This window comes from Trachurus trachurus, assembly GCF_905171665.1.
Source record: "Trachurus trachurus genome assembly, chromosome: 5".
Lineage (NCBI taxonomy): Eukaryota > Metazoa > Chordata > Actinopteri > Carangiformes > Carangidae > Trachurus > Trachurus trachurus.
Window position 1 is genome coordinate 2200370 of NC_139896.1, and position 24358 is coordinate 2224727.

General features: G+C 38.8%; 2 protein-coding genes across 3 annotated transcripts; both read left to right on the forward strand.

Moving 5' to 3' along the window:
* The first annotated feature begins 1977 nt into the window (after positions 1 to 1977).
* On the forward strand, positions 1978 to 9924 carry tsfm (Ts translation elongation factor, mitochondrial). Of its 2 annotated transcripts, none has more exons than XM_083971468.1 (6): positions 1978 to 2093; positions 3161 to 3322; positions 4363 to 4491; positions 4604 to 4726; positions 6935 to 7016; positions 9397 to 9924. In XM_083971468.1, exons 1-6 carry the CDS (start codon positions 2055 to 2057, stop codon positions 9804 to 9806), a joined length of 945 nt encoding a protein of 314 aa, XP_083827594.1. In that variant the 5' UTR covers positions 1978 to 2054; the 3' UTR covers positions 9807 to 9924. The 2 variants fall into 2 exon arrangements, with proteins under 2 accessions (XP_083827594.1, XP_083827593.1); XM_083971467.1 differs by having other exon boundaries at positions 2003 to 2102.
* A 3628-nt stretch (positions 9925 to 13552) lies between these two features.
* Positions 13553 to 20659, forward strand: myl6 (myosin, light chain 6, alkali, smooth muscle and non-muscle). The gene is made up of 6 exons (XM_083972707.1): positions 13553 to 13586; positions 13888 to 13915; positions 17397 to 17540; positions 18854 to 19027; positions 20387 to 20464; positions 20554 to 20659. The coding sequence occupies exons 1-6, from the start codon at positions 13584 to 13586 to the stop codon at positions 20580 to 20582; spliced, it is 456 nt and encodes a 151-aa protein (XP_083828833.1). The 5' UTR covers positions 13553 to 13583; the 3' UTR covers positions 20583 to 20659.
* Positions 20660 to 24358: the final 3699 nt, after the last annotated feature.

Genomic DNA, 24358 nt, shown 5'->3' on the forward strand with positions numbered 1-24358 from the left:
TCTTGGTCTGTCATGAGTCATTGTCTGTCTATGATGTACTGTCCCTGTCACCTCTATTGTTACTTTACTTTCTTTTCTTTTTTTTTACCTTTTACCTTTTTACTATTAGTAGGCCTATATCTCTGTATTATTAATTACAATGCTAAACATCAACCTGCCTATAGGGACAAAGGATGGAAATTAGCTGATGCTATAATCCTACATATCTACATGAAAGTGTCTATTGATATGTAACTGTCCCCTGATTTTTTAAATAATAAAAATAAAATAAATGCAAATGAATGAACGACACGCGTGGGACTTTATTAAGAAAAGGTAAATAAACTGTAGTTTGTATCCCTGTGAATCAGCACAGCTGCCTCCTCACACACATAAACACATTAATGGACCAAAATAAACCACATCCAGCTGTGACCTGTGACAACTGCAGTTTCAAACATTACATGCTTTTATTTTGACAGGTCATGTCCATTACATTACATTAAAACATAAACAACAACGTGTTTCTATGTAATAGTCTGTTAGATTTTACAGTAATGCAACAAAAAGCCAGAATAAAACTATTTATTTAGAAATGATGAAAGTCTCTTTCAGGATCTTTTCCTTCTCTCTCCTGCCAGAGGGAACAGATGTGGAGTTTCACAGAGTTTGTGTAAGAAAGCTCCGATAACCCAGAATAGCTGCTGCTCTGGGACCAGTGTCACGTTCAGGTCACTCACTCAGTCCACTCAGCAAAAAAAAGTGGCTCAACCAAGACATGAAACGTTTATAAATGACTGAAACTACACATCTGTAGCTTTTCCTGGTGTTTATACAGATGTCGATGCAGTTTCAAAGTGTTTTTAAACTTTTGTAGAGTAAATACAAACTGGTTTTAAGGTTCAACTGCCTCAACATCACTGTTATAAAATATCTAACAGCTAAAAGTATGATGGGATATTCTCCCAAACTTATTGAATGAATCCATCAAACAAAGGAATTCTTACTTAGTGTTCCTCAGTGCTTCTTTTTTTGGCAATATAATAATTTGTAAAAATCAATATTGATGATGATTAAAAACAGAAAAAGATAAGGACCAGAAGGAGTGCTGTAAAAACTAAGCACAACTGATTAAAAAAATAAATATTACTTAAAGCAGAAGTAAGCAATCTGGTGGTTTTGTCTAACTTCTTGTCAGCAGATGGAGTTAGCAGCCCCCGCCCTCGTCATGGATCTATTGGTCCTCGTCCCTACGTCACCACATTCAGGCGCATCCCTTGGCTGCACACACAGAGAGGACTGCCCCTTTATGCCGTTCTCTCTCCTCATTGGATAAAGGTTGTAGGATACAAGGAAAGTTTTCTCCTCGGCTCAGAGCAGAGCAGAGTGACTGACAGACCCGTGTTTCAGACCAAACACTCTATAGAAGTGATTGCTGTCGGAAGATACAACTATTTAAGACTTATATTAACACAAATATTCACCTTACTTCTGCTTTAAATGAAACATAAGGTTTTTATTTGTATAGGATCTTTTATACACAAAGTGCAGCTCAAGCCAATAAACAAATACAGAAGGAGCTAATACAGTACATTCAACAGAAAATTATTAAAATAAATTTAAATTAAATTTAAACATTGAATAAGTTTAAATGAATAAAGAAAAAAATAGACTATAAAATTCAATAAAAGCATGTTACTGCAATGTCAGCACATGCATAAAATGTTCTGCTGTAAAAGTTGTGGCCTGTTTAATTTCACTTTTACGTTTTTGTCATCAGATACTGACAGACAGAGCACTAACACCAATTCATTTTCACTCTTGCTCCTTATTTTTAATGATTTATATTTATTATTTCTCATGACACTAGTAGGCTACAGTTTTGTTTGACCTTGGTGGTGCAGTAGCGGTGCAGTTCTCCTCCGCTGCAGCAGGCGGCGCTGAGCGGCCATGACAGCTGCTCTCAGCTTCCGCCTTGTTTGTCCCTCCGCGGCTTCCGTACACAGCGTGCTGGATGTTTCAATGACATCTGAGCTTTCATAAGACGGTTCACTTCACTTCTGCAGCCTGAGACCATGTCGTTCACCTTTTTATTCAGGACGTTAACGAGAGAAGTCACAAAGGTGAGAAAAATAAATAAATAAACTCTCCTGTGAGCGATAGTTTATTCCGGTAGCAGAGTTCCTGCTTCATCCTCATTCACTCACCTTTCATTTTAATTTAACTTGACTGTGTCTGAATGACACTGAGTGGTGATAGTTTAAAACTGTCACTCAGAGGTTTATTATAACCAGACTGTCTTCTACAGACACAGTCAGTCTGTGTCACTGGGATTTTTATTATTAGGCCTATTTATAGTAGTAGTAGTTTATTCGATCTGGTGCACAAATTGTTACAGTCAGGCGTCAATCAACAATCAATCAACCTTCAATAATGCATCCTTTAATTCAAACTTAACTCATAATTGATATATATATCGTAAAGGTGTAGGCTGAAGCTGTTCAGCTTATAAGCACCTACCTTTTACAGTTAAAGTTTTTCTCAGTTGCTTTGGTGCATTTCTCAGTCAGATCTCATCACAATTAGTTCAACCTCCACAACATTTAGTCATAGTAGCAGTTTCTCATTCCTTTGAACAAATTGCAAATGGTTTTGGACATGTATCTTTCATACAATTATCTGCTATTTTATAATATTATCATTTATATATGTCATATTATGGCAAATGAACTATACTTATGAATGCTAATAGTCGCGTTCCATATAAAACTAATAGGCTAGTCCTCATTTCATTGCTTGAGTCATTACTGTATGTACAAAATTGTTGAACTAGTTGTCAAAATCTGTCAAGCAAATTTTAAATGTTGGGTGAACCACTGTAAATTCAATTATCCAAACATTTCATAGGGAGAACAGGTACAGTAGTAGGCTATTGGACAGTAATTCAGCACTAAACAATTAAGCTTACATGAAGCCAAATAAATAACCAGCATTAAGGTTGCAGTCAAATCTCAAATGTTCAGTCCTGTTCATAGCTTCCTGTTATAATCATATGTTTCAATTTCTTTTTAAACTGTGTTAAATGTTTTACTTAGATACACATGCTTTTTTAATGTAGTATTTATTTATACTTTAGATTATAATTCAGTGTAAAACCTCCATGTTGTTCCTCCTTCCTCAGGTGACTGTGGTCCAGCGGGTGCAGCGGGTGCAGCCGCTGCACAGCGGCCGCCTGCTGCTGGCTGCTGACAAAGCTCTGCTGATGAAGCTGAGGAAGACCACCGGCTACACCTTCATCAACTGTAAGAAAGCACTGGAGAAGTTTGAGAATGACATCACACAGGTGAGCGCCTCCTTCCTCCTCCTCCTCCTCCTCATCTTCCTCCCCCTTCCTCCTCCTCTTCCTCCTCCTTCTCCTCCACATCACGCAACCTCAGACAAGATTTGGAGTTGTGAACAAACATATACACATATATTTACATTGTATCTACTGTCCATCTACTGTTTTTAATCAGGAAATTAAAGAGCTTTGGTGTAAGTGGACATATACACTGAAATGACATACAGAGGCCTTGTTGAAAGTATTTTGCAGTTTAATAAAGCTGCCTGGTATGGCAGCCTGAAGGTGCAGCAAAAAAAGAAGCTTTCCTCTATAGTAAAAATTGCTGGAAAGCTGGTTGGGAAGCAACAACGACAACTCGGTGAGTTGTTCAACACCGCAGTTGTCAGGAAGGCCAGACAGATATCTGAAGGTGTTACACGTCCCTTAAACTCAGAGTTCAAACTGCTCCCATCCGGCTGAAGATTCAGAGTTCCCAGGATGAGCCGGGACATTTTTAAGAAATTCTTTATTCCACCGGCCATACAAGCTCTGAATATGTTATTATGATTGTTTGACTGCACCTGGCAACCCCTTACAGGGCTGTTGTTGTTGTCTGTGACTGTTTTGCACAACATTCAGTTTGTTTCTTGTTTCTATGTCTTCTATGTGTATGCTGTGGAGTGCTTTGATTGTCTTATGCTTTGTTGTCTTGGAGAGGCCGAAGACAAATTTCCACTACGGTGGACAATAAAGTCTTTCTATTCTATTCTATTCTGCTGTCGATGCACTTTATTTCTCTTAAGGATTCATATTTATATATATTATGTTGACTTTTCTTTTCTTTCTTTTTCTTGTTTTTTTCTTCTTTATTTTTACATATTTGGGTGCACTATTTATTTGGGATTATAACGGTTGCAGTGTAAGACTATGAAATGCTGTGAATGACAATAACCTGTTAAATTGAATTCCTGTGATTGAGTCTGAACAGATGTGGAGCTGATGAATCAAACAGCTGTATGAAACCTCTCTCCCTCTCTCTCTCTGTCTCTCTTGTCTCTCAGGCAGAGTCGTGGCTGCATGAACAGGCGCAGAAGGAAGGATGGAGCAAAGCCAACAAGCTGGAGGGACGGAAGGCCAAAGAGGGTCTGATCGGTCTGTTTGTAGGAGACAAAGCTGCAGTGATGGTGGAGGTGAGGACAGGACGGTGCTGTTAATGCTGCTGCTGCTGTTAGTGGAGGTGGTGACTAGTGCATCAGTCTGCAGCGACGTTATTAAACTTCCTTTCTGTGTGCGATGCTGCAGGTGAACTGTGAGACCGACTTTGTCGCCCGTAACGAGAAGTTCCAGCAGCTGGTGAAGGACGTAGCGTTGGCCACGTTGGCTCATCACCAGAAGAAAAGCCAAAGCCAGAAGGGATACATCAAGGTGAAGTCAAACTTTATTTTATTAATGTAAGCAGACACACAAAGAGGAATGTGAATCACATGTGACTCTACATTTCAGACTGAAACTAAACTAAATTTCCCTTTGGCATTGTTCACACTGCCACTCCAAATCAGATTTTTGTTATATCCAGATTGTTTCTAGTTAGATTTTTTGACAAAAAGAAAAAATCAGATTTGTGCTGCAGTCTGAACAAGGCCGTAGTTTTATATTTAGTTTTATGCTTAAACAGACATGACAGTGATATTTTGATCTGTTACCAAACTCAAGAGAGCAAATAAGTGCAATAACCTACAAACTCCTCCTTTAACTCTCCACTGTGAAATTTACATCTGACCTCCAACCGACCTTCTGACATTTTATTTTATTTTTTTTAAACCTTTATTTTAACTCGTTGGTCACTGAGGTTTCCCTCATTTAAAGGGACGGCGGGTTTACAACAGCAACAGAGCATAAACACAATTACATTGGAGAAAGTCAGACACCATACTGTACATTTAAAATCAGCAAGAGGGGAATATTCTCCAGCCCCAAATAGGGATGGGACGATATAAAATTTCATGTGACGATTATTGTGGCCAAAATAATCGCGATTAACGATATTATCACGATAATAAAGAGGTCGGGTTGTCAACATCTTGTTTGTCTTTCCAGTCATCAGACTTAACCCTTTTAGAAGCAGGGTAACAGTTACAGCGGAGCCTCTGCCATTCACGGCCATGACTGAACTAAAAGCTTTAGGGCTTTTAATTTGAAGGTCTAGAAACAGGAAGTCGTGACACTCCCTTACTGTCGCTAGCTTTCTTTCTTTCTTTTTTTCAGCACGTATCAATGTTGTTTCAATGAGCAGTGCTCCCTTGAGCCCCGCCAGCAGTACCGCAACTTTCCAAAGATAAACACCTCTGGGTGAGCCCTAACATTAGCTGTGATTTTGTGAGCTCATTATCTGTAACGACGGGGCAATATTAGCTAGTGAGCTAATGTTAGCAGCAGCTAATTAGCAAGCTGGTCGACTGACTTGACTCTCGTCTTCACATGTTGCCACTGTTGACATTTAGCTACAGTACGTGTGCTAACGTTAGCCGGTGAAATTAACCTCGGCATAATCTGAGCTCACAATGCACAGGGTGTTTAGCCAGGAGGAGGAAACTGAGACAAGCAAAGAAAGCACATTTTACCTTGAGTCCCACAAAGATAGAGGGATGTTTATCCCTAGGTGCACTTTTAAATTGGAAGTGTTGGCCAAAAAACACAGATATGCTATGCAAGAGTGCGGCTGTGACTAGTGGCTGGATGCCTGCCAAGCATGCTGGTGAGACTTGACTCTTTTTTTTTTTTTTAAACATGGCGTGCTGCGCGCCTCGCAAGGATTACAAAATGGACAATAAATTCAGGATTATGGCGATTATACGATTATGACGAATTCTGCACGATTAAATAATTGTGAGTGTTTATAATCACGATTGACGATAAAATCGTAAATCGTCCCATCCCTAGCCCCAAAGTATGTTGGAGAATATTATAATATATATAATATATTAGTTTGGAGAATCAAAAGAAAAGGCTGATTTACCAAGCTCTGAATGTACAAAAGGGACGTTAAGAAACATTAGCTCATCGTGTGATTATGTACAGTAGCATCAGTGTGTCTCAGTGCAAGTGCAGCTTTTTCCACAGGATTTGTTTTCTACTCTCTTGACTGTTCATGCCTCCTAAACCAAACGCCAACTTGTTGAAGCATTACATCCCCAACTTTGTCTTGAAATTTTACCACTATTTTCTAGAATTTTAAAGCTTTTTGAGAATTTATTTTTATTACTTCTTTTTTTTTTACATTTAAAATACTTTGTTTTAGAAATTTTACTACTTTTCTAGAATTTTTTAAAACTTTTTTTTTTTTTGAGAGATTTTACCACTTTTTTTTCTAGAATTGTTTTTGAGAAATGTTACCACTTTTCTCTAGAAAATATTAAACTTTTAAAAAAAAATCTTACTACTTTTTTTCTAGAATTAAAAAGAAAAAAAATTACCACAAAATGTTGTCCAATGTGGCTCCGTGGTCTAATTTGTGTCAATTTAGCGGTCCTTGATGTAAAAAAGTTGTAGAACCACTGGTCTAGAGCACAGCTAATGGGGATCCTCACAAATCAACACTAAACATAGACTCTTCAACCATCATGTTGTTTCCAGAGCGTCCTGGTGGGAGAAGACTTGAACAAACTCAGTTTGGGTGAAGGAACTTCGCTGGCAGATCAGGTGGCTCTCACAATAGGTCAGTAAGGTCACATTTATTCTCAGTTTTGCTCAGTGGCACTTTAACTGTTTAACTGTTAACTGACTTTATAACGTGTGAATTATATTTTAAAGGGATACGCCAACATTCTTTTTTTCCTTGTCTTGCCTCACTCCTGAGTCCATGACCAGCAGATAGACACCATCCTTTCCACTGTGCGTGCAGAAACAAGGGAGATAGAGCCGTATCGCCCGTAATTAGCTTAGCTCAAACACTGGAAGTGTATGGGTAGTGTTAGCCTGCCTCCACCTGAAGTCGCTAATTAGCTTAGCTCAAACACTGGAAGTGTATGGGTAGTGTTAGCCTGCCTCCACCTAAAGTCATCAGAGAAACTCTTCAGCAACTCTAAAGGGAAACCGGCGGGCCGATCTTCGTCTCAGAGCTGACAAAACTCTCCGGTAAGGCATCTTGAGCCGTCAAATGCCGCTAACGGGACGAGATCGGTCAAAACGGAGGGTTCAAGCAAAGACGGTTTATTTTGGTTCAAGCTAGCTACATCGAGGGTAGGTTAGCTTCCTATTTCAAAGTAAAAGCACTAATTCTATCGTCATGGTTTTCTGTATGTAAAGGGCAACGGGTGTTTTATTTTGTGAAAGTAACCAGAAGTGCGTTGGTCACAACGGCTAGCTTGAGTAGCGCTGAATTCGTCCGAACCAAATTGTAAACAGCTGGTATTTAGACAAATTAACGACACACTGCTGATCTAAACGGCTACTTTCTCACCTAAACATGTTTGAAATGTGGATAAAGTGATATATTTACAGAGTTTAGAGCTAAAATGAAATCAGCTTCTGACTGCTGATTTCGGCTCGGGTAGGAGGCAGGCTAACACTACCCATACACTTCCAGTGTTTGAGCTAAGCTAATTAGCGACTTTAGGTGGAGGCAGGCTAACACTACCTGTACACTTCCAGTGTTTGAGCTAAGCTAATTAGCGACTTTAGGTGGAGGCAGGCTAACACTACCCATACACTTCCAGTGTTTGAGCTAAGCTAATTAGCGACTTTAGGTAGGAGGCAGGCTAACACTACCCATACACTTCTAGTGTTTGAGCTAAGCTAATTAGCGACTTTAGGTAGGAGGCAGGCTAACACTACCCATACACTTCCAGTGTTTGAGCTAAGCTAATTAGCGACTTTAGGTGGAGGCAGGCTAACACTACCCATACACTTCCAGTGTTTGAGCTAAGCTAATTAGCGACTTTAGGTAGGAGGCAGGCTAACACTACCCATACACTTCTAGTGTTTGAGCTAAGCTAATTAGCGACTTTAGGTAGGAGGCAGGCTAACACTACCCATACACTTCCAGTGTTTGAGCTAAGCTAATTAGCGACTTTAGGTAGGAGGCAGGCTAACACTACCCATACACTTCCAGTGTTTTGAGCTAAGCTAATTAGCGACTTTAGGTGGAGGCAGGCTAACACTACCTGTACACTTCCAGTGTTTGAGCTAAGCTAATTAGCGACTTTAGGTGGAGGCAGGCTAACACTACCCATACACTTCCAGTGTTTGAGCTAAGCTAATTAGCGACTTTAGGTAGGAGGCAGGCTAACACTACCCATACACTTCTAGTGTTTGAGCTAAGCTAATTAGCGACTTTAGGTAGGAGGCAGGCTAACACTACCCATACACTTCCAGTGTTTGAGCTAAGCTAATTAGCGACTTTAGGTGGAGGCAGGCTAACACTACCCATACACTTCCAGTGTTTGAGCTAAGCTAATTAGCGACTTTAGGTAGGAGGCAGGCTAACACTACCCATACACTTCTAGTGTTTGAGCTAAGCTAATTAGCGACTTTAGGTAGGAGGCAGGTTAACACTACCCATACACTTCCAGTGTTTGAGCTAAGCTAATTAGCGACTTTAGGTAGGAGGCAGGCTAACACTACCCATACACTTCCAGTGTTTTGAGCTAAGCTAATTAGCGACTTTAGGTGGAGGCAGGCTAACACTACCCATACACTTCCAGTGTTTGAGCTAAGCTAATTGGCAACTTTAGGTGGAGGCAGGCTAACACTACCCATACACTTCCAGTGTTTTGAGCTAAGCTAATTAGCGACTTTAGGTGGAGGCAGGCTAACACCACCCATACACTTCCAGTGTTTGAGCTAAGCTAATTGGCAACTTTAGGTGGAGGCAGGCTAACACTACCTATACACTTCCAGTGTTTGAGCTAAGCTAATTAGCAGTGCGCCAGCTCTGCCCGTATCTCCCTTGTTACTGCACGCACAGTGGAAAGGATGGTGTCTATCTGCTGGTCATGGACTCGGGAGTGAGGCAAGACACGTAAAAAAAATTTTTTTAGCGTATCCCTTTAAACTGAATCCTCCAGATGTTAAAATGTTTCCCTGTTTGCTCTCAGGTCGCCTCGGTGAGAACATGGCGGTGAAGCGCGCGGTGGCGGTCGGCGTCCCCGCTGAGTGGCGCATCGGCTCGTACGTGCACGGCGGCGCGAGCGGCCGTCAGACGGGGGAGGAGGAGGTGGTTGCTATGGGTCGCTACGGCGCCCTGGTGGTCTTCCAGGGCGGGAAGGAGGCGGAGCAGCAGACTCTGGGCAGGAAGCTGGGGCAGCACGTGGTCGGGGAGGCGCCCGTCGCCCTGGGCAACATGGACGACCTGCCCTGCGGCGACAGCGAGACGCGGCTGCTGCCTCAGACCTTCCTGTCCGACCCGAGCCGGACCGTGGCCGAGTTCCTCCGAGGCCAACAGGCGCGCGTGCTGGACTTCGTCCGCTTTCAGTGTGGAGAGACGGCCGGGGAAAAGGCAGAATGAGAAGGAGTAATTTAATAATTTATCCAGAGCAGCGTCGCACGAATGAAGAGTAATGATTACACAACAGTCCGTCTCACTATGTCGTCATGAATTTAAAAGCAGATTATTATTAGACACAGACCTATCAACAGTGACCACCTGATGAAATAAACAACTGATCAATAAAATGTTTTGTTTTTCTGGAAATCTCCGTCCTTTTATGACTTTATTTTCATTTTTTTAGATGTAGCATCTCATTTTCGAGGGGATCCATATCACCAACAAAATACAAAAGAAGAGTTCAGCCGAGGGATGTCACGATAATATTTATTATTTTTTGGTACGATTATTGTCAGAGAAATAATCACGGTGTTACGATTATCACGATTGTTATATATTAATTAATTTCACAACACTATTAATGTGTAAAATCAAATACATTTAAAATATACATTACTAATTATAAAATATGACCAATTATTAATCTGCCAGGGGAAGTGAAATACTCAAGTCATTAATTGTCATCTATACCAAATGTTTAAGTTAATTTTAATCTTTTTTTTAAATGACAAATGACACTCTAGCATTTAAATTCCTACCAATTCAGCGTTACTTAAGATAAATGGACCAACGCATTCACCTTTATTTTGGCGCCACATCTGCCGACACGGTTCATACATAATCTTTTTTTGGAAAGTGACGGTATTTAGGAATCTTTGCGATCAATTAATTGTAACGTTTAATACCGCGATTAATTGTGAAAACAAGTAATTGTGACATCCCTAGTTCAGCCATCAATAGTACAAGATCATTATAGAAAGTGAACACAAAACATGATACAATTTATTGTTTATTGTTAAATGTCCTTGGGTGTCTTGAAAGGTGCTATATAAATTGAAATTATTATTATTATTACTATTATTATTACAATATGGACACGGCCATTCACACACTCGCACACTCACACAATGCTTCACCCAGGGCCGGCCGCTGCCATAAACCCTCTATGCGGTTGTTTAGGGCCACAGCCGTTAGGTGGGGGGCCACATGATCAGAAAGGTACCGGGGTTCATCAAGTCATTTAAACATCCTGAGGTCTGCACGTGCAGCTATGAGCTTTATATGTAATGTGAAGTCAATATTCAGCTTCTTTTATCTCACATTTGAGACATTTGGTGAAAATAGAACGGCAGAATGACAACATTTGTGCTCAAAAAGCAATCTTACAAAATGTCATTTTAGACTTGTTTTCTACACTTATCTATTACTGTATTCATATCCTATTTCAAGCACCAAGACAGTTCATTCTCATGACTGAAGGAGTGTTTTCACAAGGGATTGGACATTTTTTTCAAAAAGCAGACCTCAAATTTCCAGCATTTGGCCTAAATTATTTCTTTCTACAGTGTTCTAGGACAAACTGGCCTCAGTGTGCTTACAGCGGAGGTTCTAATATTTAGACATAAAACACTTGAGTATTGTTACATCTGCAAGTATCTTAAAAAGATAAATTTAAGAAAATATGTAAAAGTCGAGAAATGACCTCAAACCTCAGAGGGCATAAACACGTCTGTATTCAGTTTTAACCAGTGATTTGGTGTTTGCACTTAGAGTAAAAAATCTTGTTTAGGGGGCCACCAAAATCCTAAAGCCGGCCCTGGCTCCACCAATCTTAGATGCTAGCAAAAATGACACGTCAAAATCAGAGAAACCATCTGCAATAACAGATATACAAGGGTCACAGGACAGTGCAGAAGTTTTAGATACTTGAAGTGTTTCGTCTGATTGGTCCTAAATGAATTCTGCAGCAGAGACAAAGACTCTAAACACAGAGTCCTGTTGTCGGGATCACACAGTCACATGATGAAGAGACAGAGGACAGTCGACCGCCTTGAGCTATTTATATCTTTTTATTTCTGAACTGAAAAGAAGTGAAGACTACGGTGGCCCTGAGTGACAAAACACCTGCAAAGACATGAACATGCAAATATTTCATACACAAATGTACATTTCTAAATGTTCCCCCATTTTATTCCCTACTTTTTTTGAAAGAGCGCTCATATATTTTGTGACTCTCAAAAAGTATAAAATCTAAAAATGCACAACATCTATATCAATATTTATTAGATCTTTTCCTTCATCAGACCCCAGGAAACTATTACAGAAGAGCATTATAGGGCCATTTAGATTCTGAGATAAAAACTCTAAATTTCTGAGAAACAAACTAAGAAATTCTTGGATAAAACTCTGTTGTTGGCCCTATAAACTATAATTGATTTATGTAATATTATCATGACTCTAATATATTATGTTTGTATTTATTATTTATTTACCTTCCTTATATTTAATTACCAATGAACACCGACATGTTTTACTCAGTTTTCAAGTATAATTTGTATTGGAAATTATTCTGCTTGTAAGATTTTGTATCACCAACTAGAAAAAGCGTTTCCAAAAGGAAAATGCGTGTGAATGCTGAAAGCAGCTGAATGAAGCTGATGAAATGAAATTGCTGAAGAAGTCGCTAAAGCAATGCTGAAAAGGCTATAGTTGAAGAGTAGCTATAACTTGCAACCTTTTTAGAGATGAATGGCTTTGAAAGGGTTAAACGTGGCAGAAACATGGAAGAAGAGAATGTGACAATCCAAGTTGAACAGTTGATGAGATTTAGAAGTTGCAATAGCTACACTGGAAACTGACAACTTAAAAAAATTAAATTAAAGCTAATATAGCTGAAGCAATAGCTGAGAATAGATTTTTTTCTTCAACTTTATTTGACAAAATCATGTGCAAACAACATGGCTTACATCAATTTTAACATTCCAAAGGAGCAGGTGCATTGAGGAATGCAGAATAGAGACTTTACATGAGAAATAAATAAATGAAATATAATAAAATAAACAACTTTAGCTACACTGCAAAAACTCAAAATCTTACCAAGAATATTTGTCTCATTTCAAGTCAAAAATGTCATTTCTAGTCAAAACAAATCTCATTATACTTAAAATAAGACTCATCACATAAAAAGCAGCTTGTTTTGTGGAAAGTGGAAAGAGATTAGTTTTGACTAGAAATGAGACATTTTGACAAGAAATAAGACAAATATTCTTGGAAAGATTTTGAGTTTTTGCAGTGTAGGGCTTTTGTCGCAGATCATATTTTTCAAATAAACTGAAAAGTTTCATTGCTTATTTACTTTTCATTATGTTAAGAGCTTTGGTGAAAGAGAGAAACTCGTTATGAAACACATAGAACCTAGGTTTCACTTTCATATATTTACATTTGTGTAGGCTACCTATTTGTAACATTTTCCGAGGATGAGTAGCCTACATTGTTTACCAGAAAGTCCCATTCATTATTGTCAATAACAACTCCATAGATAATGTCTTTTTGAGAAAAGGGTTCAAGTCAGATCTTTGTGTGCTTCAGAAAATATAGGCATTGAAAAAAATAAATGATCAGAGGTTTCAATATCATCACAAAATTCACATTTGTTTGTTTCAAAACCAAATCTCTGTCGTAATAGTTCACCAGATGGGTACACACCATTTAAAAATTTTAAAATTGATTTCTTTAGCTGAGAATAGATTTATATGGGGGGGGGGGGGGGGAGTTTCCCTAGTGGTGTGTGGATGGATGGAGCGGTAGTGGGATGGAGGCCTGTGATTGGCTGTTGGCTGGCGGTGACGTCATCAGGGATGAGCCAGCCGCAGCCTGGACTGGAGAAGAGAAGGAGCTGGAGACAGAGGAGGATCAACGCTGCTGCTGCTCGACTGTGACTAACACACAGCTACAGACATGGTGAGTGGAGGCGAGGAGGCAGTTTTATTTTATTTTTCTTTATATTTATTTATTTATGACTTTGAATAGTAGTTTCTTTCCGCTGGTTGTGTTAGTGAACATTAGCCCCCCTCTGGTGACGTTAAGCTCGTCTCGTCCCGTCGGCCTGCAGCAGCAGCTGCTGTCACGTTAAGCTCGTTCTGTTCTGTAGCAGCGACATTAAAGCTAATGCAGATTAACACAGAGCTTCTCTGATGATGAACTGTTGTCTTGTCTGTCCCCCTCGGTCTCTGTCCCCCTCGGTCTCCTCTGCCTCCTCCAGTCGGACTTCACAGAGGACCAGATCCTGGGTGAGTCACTCCACCTCATCAGCTGCTGAGGGAACTGCTGCTTCCTGCTTCTGCTGCACTGCAAAAACTCTACATCTACCAAGAATATTTGTCTCATTTCTAGTCAAAACTCATCTCTTTCTACTTAAATAAGATTCATCACATTAAAAGCAGCTTGTTTTTAGACACTTTTTACTTCTTTCAAGCAGATTTTCACTTGAAATAAGTAGAAAAATCTGATAGTGGAGCAAGTTTTTCTTTCTTAGTACAAACACAAAAAACTTCCTTTCACTGGCAGATTTTTCTACTTATTTCAAGTGAAAATTAATTTGAAACAAGTGAAAATGATCTAAAAACAATTTAATTTTTAGGTGATGAGTCTTATTTAAAGTGGAAAGAGATTAGTTTTGAAATAAGACAAATATTCTCGTTTTTGCAGTGTTCTTCTTCTTCTTGACATAGTCAATATAACAACAAGACATAAATAATCAATGTTATAAAATAGAGTAAAATCAGATGTGCAAGAAAAGTGCAGTTGCTACTGTTGAAGTGCTTCTTCTTATTATTGTCATAGTCAATATAACAGCGAGATACTGTAGTAAAAACTCACTCATGGTGGGAGCTGGGTGAACAATAAAACACACATAAACATAAATACTCACTATCAATGTAATAAAATAGAGTAAAATCAGAAGGCAAGGCAATTTGATTTGTATAGCCCGTTTTTACCAACAGTTTGTCTCAAAGGGTTTTACATGGCATCATAACAACATCCTCTGTCCTTAGACCCTCACATCCACTGAGGAAAAACTCCATAGATGAAAACTTTAACAGGGAAAAAGTAAAAAAAAAAAACCTCAAGGTACAATAGATGTTGTACAGACAAGACAAAAACAAATGTATAACAAAGAGATAATAAAAAGTCTCACATGGTGGGACCTGGGTGAACAATAAAACACACATAAACATAATCAGTTTAATAAAATAGAGTAAAATCAGATGTGAAAGAAAAGTGCAGAAGTTCTACTGTTGAAGTTCTTCTTGTAATGATTTAAAACTCTAGTCTGACCTGTCGTGACCTCTGACCCTGCAGCGCTGCAAACCTCTGGACCCTGAAGGTATCACAGAACGACCGAGCTGCAGTGAACTAAACATCCTCTAACTCTGTGTGTGTCTGTGTGTGGGTTGAAGTGTGTGGTGCATGTCACTCAGGACTTTACAAAAACACAGTTTATTATGTGTCGCACTAACAGTGTTGTGATCAAACATCTGTGTGTGTGCTGCAGCTGGAGTGTGTGACATGTCAGCAGAGTGTGTGGTTAAGGCGCGGCACACTGACACGCACACTATTGTTTTTGAATGGACTCGCTGATCCACAACACACACAGAACAAAACACTGAGGACACACAGACACACACAAACACACACACACACACACTAGCCACTGTGTTTCATATCATTGTGTAGTTTTTATTTACTGTAATTTATCTATTTACCCTTCATTTAACCAGGTGATTAAAGCTTTGCAATCCAACATCCCCTTTTGCAAGAACATTAAAAAACAAACTAGAAAAAGAAAGCATTTCCTGCAGAAAATGCGTGTGAATGCTGAAAGCAGCTGAACACTACAGTAGATGCTGAAGTAATGCTGAACGAGCTGAAGAAATTGTTGAATCAATGCTAAATTAGCTGAAGAAACTGCTAAAGCAATGTTGAAAAGGCTAATGCTAAAGCTGAAACATATAACTTGTAGTATGAGATGAATGTCTTTTTAAAGGTAAAAAGCACACAGAACAAAACACTGAGGACACACACACACACCAGTGACTGTGTTTTGTATCATTGTGTAGTTTTTATTTAATGTATCTATTTATCCTCCATTTAACCAGGTGATTAAAGCTTTGAAATCCAACATCCCTTTTTGCAAGAACATTAAAAATAAAACTAGAAAAAGATAGCATTTCCTGCAGGAAATGCGTGTGAATGCTGAAAGCAGCTGAACGCTAAATGTTGAATCAATGCTAAATTAGCTGAAGAAACACACCAGCGACTGTGTTTCGTATCATTGTGTAGTTTTTATTTAATTGATCTATTTATCCTTAATTTAGCCAGGTGATTAAAGCTTTGAAATCCAACATCTCTTTTTGCAAGAACATTAAAAAACAAATTAGTGAAAGAGCAGAACAACAAACAGTGAGATCAAAAGAGTAAAGAGCAGACGATGTGGAGACGGTTAACAGTTTAAAAACCCTGTTGTCTCACGTGGTCGGTCATTTAAAGCTGAGCTGAAGTTCCTCAGACACGTCTCGACTTGTTTCAGAGCGACGTCCGTGCAGAGGAAGCTGCAGAACTAACTCACTCACTAACTCGGCTCAGTGTGGACACAAGGACCAGGAAATAAAAGAAGTGTTGGAACAGTTTGTTTATTCTTTCTGAGACAAACTGCAACACATTTTACTGACAACAACAGCCTGAGGCCATGAAGTATTATACTTTACTGTAGGTGGTGGGTTGGTTTCCAGTCTGATGCTGAAGTTACACAAGAGCCGGAAAATCCAAACTGTTGGTTACTAAAAAGAGGTTCATGTGGAGGAAGGAAAGAGGTAAACTGTTGTACCTGGGAAAATCTTCTCAACACTCCTGAGTGATTCATATTTTGTCCTTATTTTATCCTCTGTACAGTAGTGGTGGTGTGCATCTTCTTTGATTACGATTCACCAGTCTACGATTCAGATCAATTCAATCATACGATCTATCCTATGTTGCCACACATGGCTTTTTCATTAATTAACATAAATAGTCAGCAGTTACATACAATTAAATAGATAATATCATTTAAAAGGGATAGTTCAACATTTTGGCAAATCAAACTCATCAAATACACAATCCAACAACTCCAACTCGTGGTATATTCATGCAAAACCTCTGATGCACGTTGCCTTCAGGGACAGTTTTTCATCAACAGTCTCTGTATTTCCCTCTAAAACAACTCTGTCTGGTAACGTTGTGTTATTATCTCATAGCGTGGTGAATGTGCAGGTCACAACTTGTCCACCAGAGCGTTATTGTGGAGTTGTTGGATTGTGTATTTGATGAGTTTGATGAGGGAAAACCAAGAAATCCCATAATGAGCCTCCGTAGCGTAGCTCTGAGCAGCTCACGGCTCTGCTCCGCCGTTCTAAAAACAGCTTGCACTGACAATTAAAGGTAACGAACCTACTGCTAAAAAATATATATATCACAGGTTTGGGGCTTCAGACGTTTCACCAGTGTAGCTGCACCGAGCCACTTTTGTAAGGCAATACACAACAGTTATGTAACTTTTAAACAATGCAGAGACATACAGTATTTGCATGTGTGTGTTCTCTCCAAACAGTTTCTGCAGAGGAGATAATCCACTGAACGTCACATGGATCTGTGAAACTGTCAGAACTCTGTCGTGTTGTTTACTTTTGTGCTCATGTTAGTGTTGTGTGTGTGTGTGTGTGTGTTTCCATACAGAGTTCAAGGAGGCCTTCCTGCTGTTCGACCGGACCGGTGAGGGGAAGATCACGTTCAGTCAGTGTGGAGACGTGATGAGGGCGCTGGGACAGAACCCGGTCAACGCCGAGGTGCTCAAAGTCCTGGGAAACCCAAAGTTAGAAGGTCAGTGAGTCCTCATTATTATTATTATTATATATTATATATATTATTATTAGTAATAAACCAGATGAGACTTGATGTCTTCATGACTCTTCAGCTGAGTTTCCTGACCACAACCTGGATCACAACATGAACTGAATCGTTGGTCGGTGGCTTGTTGTTACAACAGGATTTAAAGGTCACAGCTGATTCTGCTTTTTGTGTTTCATAACGTGAACAGTTCAGACTCGTGCAATTAAACCTCCTCCACTCTGTCAGTCACTTCTAACATGCACAGTGAGAGCAACGTGCACGACTGCCGCCCATTAATGCAGAGAAAACACACTACCCATCCAAAAAAAAGTCACACACTCTAATATTTCGTTGGACCACCTTTAGCTTTGATTACAGCACTTATTGCTGTGGCTTCGTTTCAATGAGCTTCTGCAATGTCACAACATTTATTTCCGTCCAGAGTTTTTCAATGCGTTGGACAGTTCTTAAAGGGATAGTTCAACATTTTGGCAAATTGGCCCATTGCCATAATCCCTATAGTCATTATAGCAGTAGGTTTTTTACCTTTAATTGTCGGTGCAAGCTATTTTTAGAACGGCGGAGCAGAGCCGTGAGCTGCTCAGAGCTACGCTACGGAGGCTCATTATGGGATTTCTTGGTTTCCCTCATCATCAAACTCATCAAATACACAATCCAACAACTCCACAACGCTCTGGTGGACAAGTTGTGAGCTGCACATTCACCACGCTATGAGATAATAACACAACGTTACCACACAGAGTTGTTTTAGAGGGAAATTCATGCAAAACCACTGATGCACGTTGCCTTCAGGGACAGTTTTTCAGCAAGCAGTCTCTGTATTTGCCAATAATTGATGCCAATAATTTGACCCTTCTGAAACAGATTAACATCTTCTCCACGACCACAGGATGTGTCGTCCAACATGGTTGTTGAAGAAATGAGACTGCATCAGTTAGGGTTAAATAAGTTGTTGCTATGCAGTAATTATCCAACGGGAGGCTCTGACCTATTAGTTTAGTTAAATCCAGGAGGTGACGGTCAGTGTACTGTATATCATAGTTTTTGTAAATATGCAAGAGATTCTCCATCAAAAACAAGAACCAGTTGTTATTTATAAGTCTGCTAGAAACAGATGTTGAAAGAGAGTTTTCACCTCTGAGCCAGAACAGGATTTTTGAACTCACTAAACAAACAACACGTCTAATAAAAAATGCTGAAAGTGACAAACTTCAGCGTAAACCTGTAACAGGCTGAGTGAAGAGACTTCTCCTTCTCTCTCGTGTCTCTCTGTGAATCTGCAGAGATGAACTACAAGCTGCTGGACTTCGAGCAGTTCCTGCCGATGCTTCAGGCCATCGCCAAGAACAAGGAGCAGGGCTCGTTCGAGGACATCGTCGAAGGTCTGAGGGTCTTCGACAAGGAGGGGAACGGGACGGTGATGGGGGCGGAGCTACGCCACGTCCTCACCACGCTGGGTAAGAGCCCAGAGCCCAGAGCCCATTATCATGCGCTTAGTTTACGTGTTTAAGTCTCCAGTGATCAAAAGTGCAGCTTGATTTGCACTTTACCAACACTTAGGTTAAGACCTGAGCACCTGAGTGGTATTTGTCTGAGGATAAATGAATGAATAAATTGCAATTATAGAATAAATTTGACTTTCTGTCTCGTAATTCAGACCTTTTAACCTCATATTTTACATTTGTTTAGCTCATATTCTTGAATTTCAACGCTGTTGTCTTTATTTAGGCTAATTTTACTTTCACACCTCATCATTTTGACCTTTTATCACATAATTATGGCTTTTTTTCTCCATTGATGATGGAATATTTTTCATCACGCTCTGTTTAATCCTGTGATTTTTTTTTTACTTGTGGAGTCGGGCTTCCACATTTGTGATTTGAATCTTGCACATACGGACACTTTTGGAGTAGATGAGACTGATACTGACACTGACGTCAAATAATAATACCCCTCGTGGGGACGCACTCATCTGATTGGCTGCAGACGATCCCCTCTCAGAAAAAAATGCATTTGTGAGTCGAGTCACTTCAGGAGAGTTTCAACAAAAATCGCACATGCAAATGCAGGAAAGTTTACAAATTAAAAGCACTTTGTAAATGCAGGTTCAACAGTTCATATCAATGTAACAACTTCCAAGTATTGGATGAAAATTGCAACTACTCTTATATGAATCGTATTTTTTATATGTAGATTTTTTTTTTTATTTTTTTTTTTACTTATACTCTTAGACACATATTTTTATGTGTGGGGTTGCAAAATTCCGTGAATTTTCAGGGTTGGAAACTTTCCATGGGAATTAACGGGAATATATGGGAATTAACGTGGATTTATGGGAATAAACGGGAATAAATCAGAAATTTACTGAATTGATTGGTGAGGGTGAGTAAAATTTTACTCAACATTCATGTTTTTGTGGTTCAGTAAAAGAATTGATTGTTCATACAAGAATTAAAACTTGATAAAGTTCTACTCACAAATATATATGTTGAAATGTCATGTTTTTTAATTATATTATTTTATATATGATACATATTGTTTAAATTACCCCCGATTTCCAGGTAATTTCCATAAATTCCCAATAATTTCCATAAATTTCCATTCCATTTCCATAATTCCCATAAATTCCCATGGAAAGTTTCCAATTTGGAATATTTCCAAAATTCCCCAGCTTAACTTCCCATGGAAAGTTTCTGGAAATTTACCGGAAATTTACTGGAAATGTTCCGCCCCTTTGCAACCCTATTTATGTGCATTGAAAATGTTTTAATGTTTTGAATCTTGAACTTAATGAATAATTATCGTTTGTGCACCAGGTGAGAAAATGTCAGAGGAGGAGGTGGAGACGCTTCTAGCAGGACATGAAGACGCCAACGGCTGCATCAACTACGAAGGTAAAACACAAACATCAGGCAGCCGAAGCTTCTTCCTGTTCCAGATGTTTTTCTAACGTTTTTCTAACGTGCTGTTTCCTCTCCGACAGAACTGGTCCGGATGGTGATGAGCGGCTGAAAACTTCAGAAACACGTCGTCCAGCTTTAACTTTACTCCAAAATGTTTTCTATTGTTTGTCTCGCTCTCTCCTCGCCCTCGTTCCATCCACGTCGTCCTACCTCCAACAAGTCTGTGTTTTGTTTTTTTAGATATTTAGACGTCTACTTTGTTTTCTTTTATTTTGTTTTATTTTGAAAGTGCCTTTTCTGTCTCACGTGAAAAGACACTTTCATCTCATTGTTCAACCTGGAAGCACAAACAGTCAACACTGATTTAACCTGCGTCGTCCTAATAATGTGACATGTTACAATCACCAGTGTTGAATAAAGATCCTGCTCTATTGAATATGTGTTTTTCAGTGTGTCACTGTTACAATCACATCTCAATCATTCATTATCAAAATATCAGAAAATTATAATTATCCACCCAAAAATGCAAAATGTGTAAAATACGTTGGTAAAACCTTATAGAAATGAAAAAAATATGAATATAATTGAATAGCCTGCCTCCACCTAAAGTCGCTAATTAGCTTAGCTCAAACACTGGAAGTGTATGGGTAGTGTTAGCCTGCCTCCACCTAAAGTCATCAGAGAAACTCTTCAGCAACTCTAAACAGAAACCGGCGGGCCGATCTTCGTCTCAGAGCTGACAAAACTCTCCGGTAAGGCATCTTGAGCGGTCAAATGCCGCTAACGGGACGAGATCGGTCAAAACGGAGGGTTCAAGCAAAGACGCTTTATTTTGGTTCAAGCTAGCTACATCGAGGGTAGGTTAGCTTCCTATTTCAAAGTAAAAGCACAAATTCTATCGTCATGGTTTTCTGTATGTAAAGGGCAACGGGTGTTTTATTTTGTGAAAGTAACTGGAAGTGCGTTGGTCACAACAGCTAGCTTGAGTAGCGCCAAATTCTTCCAAACAAAATTGTAAACAGCTGGTATTTAGACAAATTAAAGACACATTGCTGATCTAAACGGCTACTTTCTCGCCTAAAAATCATCAAAAAATAAAATAAAGTGATATATTTACAGAGTTTAGAGATAAAATGAAATCAGCTTCTGACTGCTGATTTTGGCTCGGGTAGGAGGCAGGCTAACACTACCCATACACTTCCAGTGTTTGAGCTAAGCTAATTAGCGGTGCGCCAGATCTGCCCGTATCTCCCTTGTTACTGCACGCAGAGTCAAAAGGATGGTGTCTATCTGCTGGTCATGGACTCGGGAGTGAGGCAAGACACGAAGAAAAAAAATGTTTGCGTATCCCTTTAAAGATGAATGTTTCCTAATCCAAGATTTAGAAACACATTTACTTATTTTTATAGCTTGCTTCTAAAAAGTGTGTGAACAGGTATAAAAGGCTCTGAGGGTTAAATCTTTGTTCATTAGGATCCTGAAACTGATTGATTGATTAATTAATTAATGAACAGTTTTATCTGATTGTGACAGAAGAAACAAACCACTCACACACAGACAGCGACTCCTCTTCACATCTTTATTTTTTTCCTCCAACATTTTGTAATTAAAACCTGAACTTTTACTGCTTTTTTCTTTTCTTTTCTTTTCTTATTTCTTTTTCTTTTCTTTTTCCCATACAAACTGCCAGAGTAACCGTCAGCACTGATGTGATGATTTACTGAGGAAAAGTTGATTTCTACTGTATAATAATCAATGCAATCGCTGCTACCTTCAGCATAGTGAAAAACATACAGAATCTGAACAGACACGTATTTTTTTTTTTTTTTTTTGTCTTTCTCCATTATCACAAAAATCCACACAATGTAGTTAATCAATAACACAGATTAAAATAAGTCCATTGATGCTCACAGCTGCGGCGGTGAGGACTGCAAAAATACTGGCTGGACTGACATGAGCTGTGACGTTTCACCGTCTCGACTGGATTAATATCTCACAGACTCCCACACCGTGATGAAGCCGAGTGCAGAACGAAGATTGTTGTTGGTTGTAGTTGTAGTTTTTTTTTTCTTTTTTTTCTTTGTTTTAAAAATCCTTCAAACCTGTTGGTGACGCACGACGACGAATGGCACTGAAAGTAAAACTGTAACGGTAACGTTTGCTGTTGTTGTACAGAGCTTCATGGCATGCGTTCACATACACACATGCTCACAGTCACATCTCTGATTCATACACAACAGTGGAGAGAGGGTAAATATAGGATACAAAGGTAATAATAATATAACAATAATAATAATAATAATATACAGGTACAATGTTGACATTTTTATCAAAGAAAAGAAGATGGAAAAATGGACAGTAAAAAATATAAAAATTCATAGGATAAAAAGTGAGGATATTGTTGCAGATATTAAGGACACGATTCTCCATTGTCAGCCGTTTAAGGTGCAAACTCCCTTGTTTTTGACATTTCTTCAATCTGTAACGTTGAAATGCACCGAAAAACAAGCTGCAAAAAAATAAAACTAAACAAAAAAAAAATCCTCTTCATTTTCCGAGCAAATCACAATAATAAAAAGTCACTGAATACATGAGATAAACATGATTATAAAAAAACAAAAATACATTTTGGTTTAGCAAAGTCAAAGACAAAAGTCAAATGATGATAGTTTTTTTTTTTTTTTTTTTTTATCATTCTTGGACTGTCGTTGTCTTCAGTCGTTTTTTTTCCTTCAGCAAAAAAACTACATTCCTCAAAAAACTGGATTTCATCCTGATTTGTAAAACTGAACCTCCTCATTGACACATTTCATAATCACAATAAAAAACAATAAGTGCTGTGGATGGAAGGGACATTTAGTTTAAAATCTAAAACGACCTCATACTGTCAGTATTTCATTAAAATAAAACTCCCACATTTGTCCAGTTTACAGTACGAACTCTTAAACTGCATCCAAACTAAACTAAACTCGTTTTAATTTCAATCTGGCTTCTGATTGGAACACTTTTTCACTTTTTTCATTCATTGCAGACTTTCCTGGTTTTTTTTTTTTTTTTTTAGACATGAGACCTTCGATGTCTATGTTAATAAGGAGGAGGAAAACGTCAAGATTCCCAAATCGAGTTTCTAAAACCTTCGGTATGAAAAAGTATTTAAGACAACAAAAGGACGATATATATAGATATAAGTGCTAAAGTTCAATTTCATGGATACTTCAAGTCTTGGACCGAGACCTATAGGGACACATGGTTAAAAAGTGCATTTTCCTTCTTCTTCCATACTGTATCTTCGAGTCAGTACCTACTACAGTAAAAGGGCTGAAACTGTGGAGTTGCTGAAACTGTTGCAGGAAAATAAATGCAACAATTTCCAAAAAACACTGAAAACACAAGATGAGTCTTTTCTCTTCTCCTTCTCCCTCTTCTCCTTCTTCTTCTTCCAGCTCGTTGGTCAGACCTCAGTTCACCAGGTCTCTGGTGTTTACGCTTCAATAAAAAGAACAAAGTGAGATGTTTCCGTCCAGTCGACCACAGATCAACAGCTTCTGTGTGAAAATCCAAATTTTTCTTCATTGGTCGATTCAATTTGAAAAAGCATTTCTTTTCTTTTTTTCTTGTTATTAATGTTTTGTTTTCAACAAATAAGTTGGTGATGTTTTTTTTTTCTTTCTCACATCTTTTTGGAAAAGAAAAACAAAACAAACCAAACCAAAAATAAAAAGTTGAAAATGTAAAATGTAAAATGTGTTCTTCTCTTCCTTCAGTTCACGACTTCTTCGTTCCAGATGATTCAGGCAGGATTCAGAGTCTGAGTCACTCGGGCAACTTGTTGTCGACGATGACAACGAGGACGAGGACGAGGATGAGGACGAGGATGAAGACGTC

What these genes read in the sequence shown, in the direction of transcription:
- tsfm (XM_083971467.1), top strand. Translation starts at nt 2,055, where the DNA reads ATGTCGTTCACCTTTTTATTCAGGACGTTAACGAGAGAAGTCACAAAG. An exon ending in AAGCTGCAGTGATGGTGGAG is followed by an intron (nt 4,492 to 4,603) that starts GTGAGGACAGGA and finishes GCGATGCTGCAG; the next exon opens with GTGAACTGTGAGACCGACTT. An exon ending in GCCAGAAGGGATACATCAAG is followed by an intron (nt 4,727 to 6,934) that starts GTGAAGTCAAAC and finishes TGTTGTTTCCAG; the next exon opens with AGCGTCCTGGTGGGAGAAGA.
- myl6 (XM_083972707.1), top strand. An exon ending in CACAGAGGACCAGATCCTGG is followed by an intron (nt 13,916 to 17,396) that starts GTGAGTCACTCC and finishes GTTTCCATACAG; the next exon opens with AGTTCAAGGAGGCCTTCCTG. An exon ending in CGGCTGCATCAACTACGAAG is followed by an intron (nt 20,465 to 20,553) that starts GTAAAACACAAA and finishes CCTCTCCGACAG; the next exon opens with AACTGGTCCGGATGGTGATG.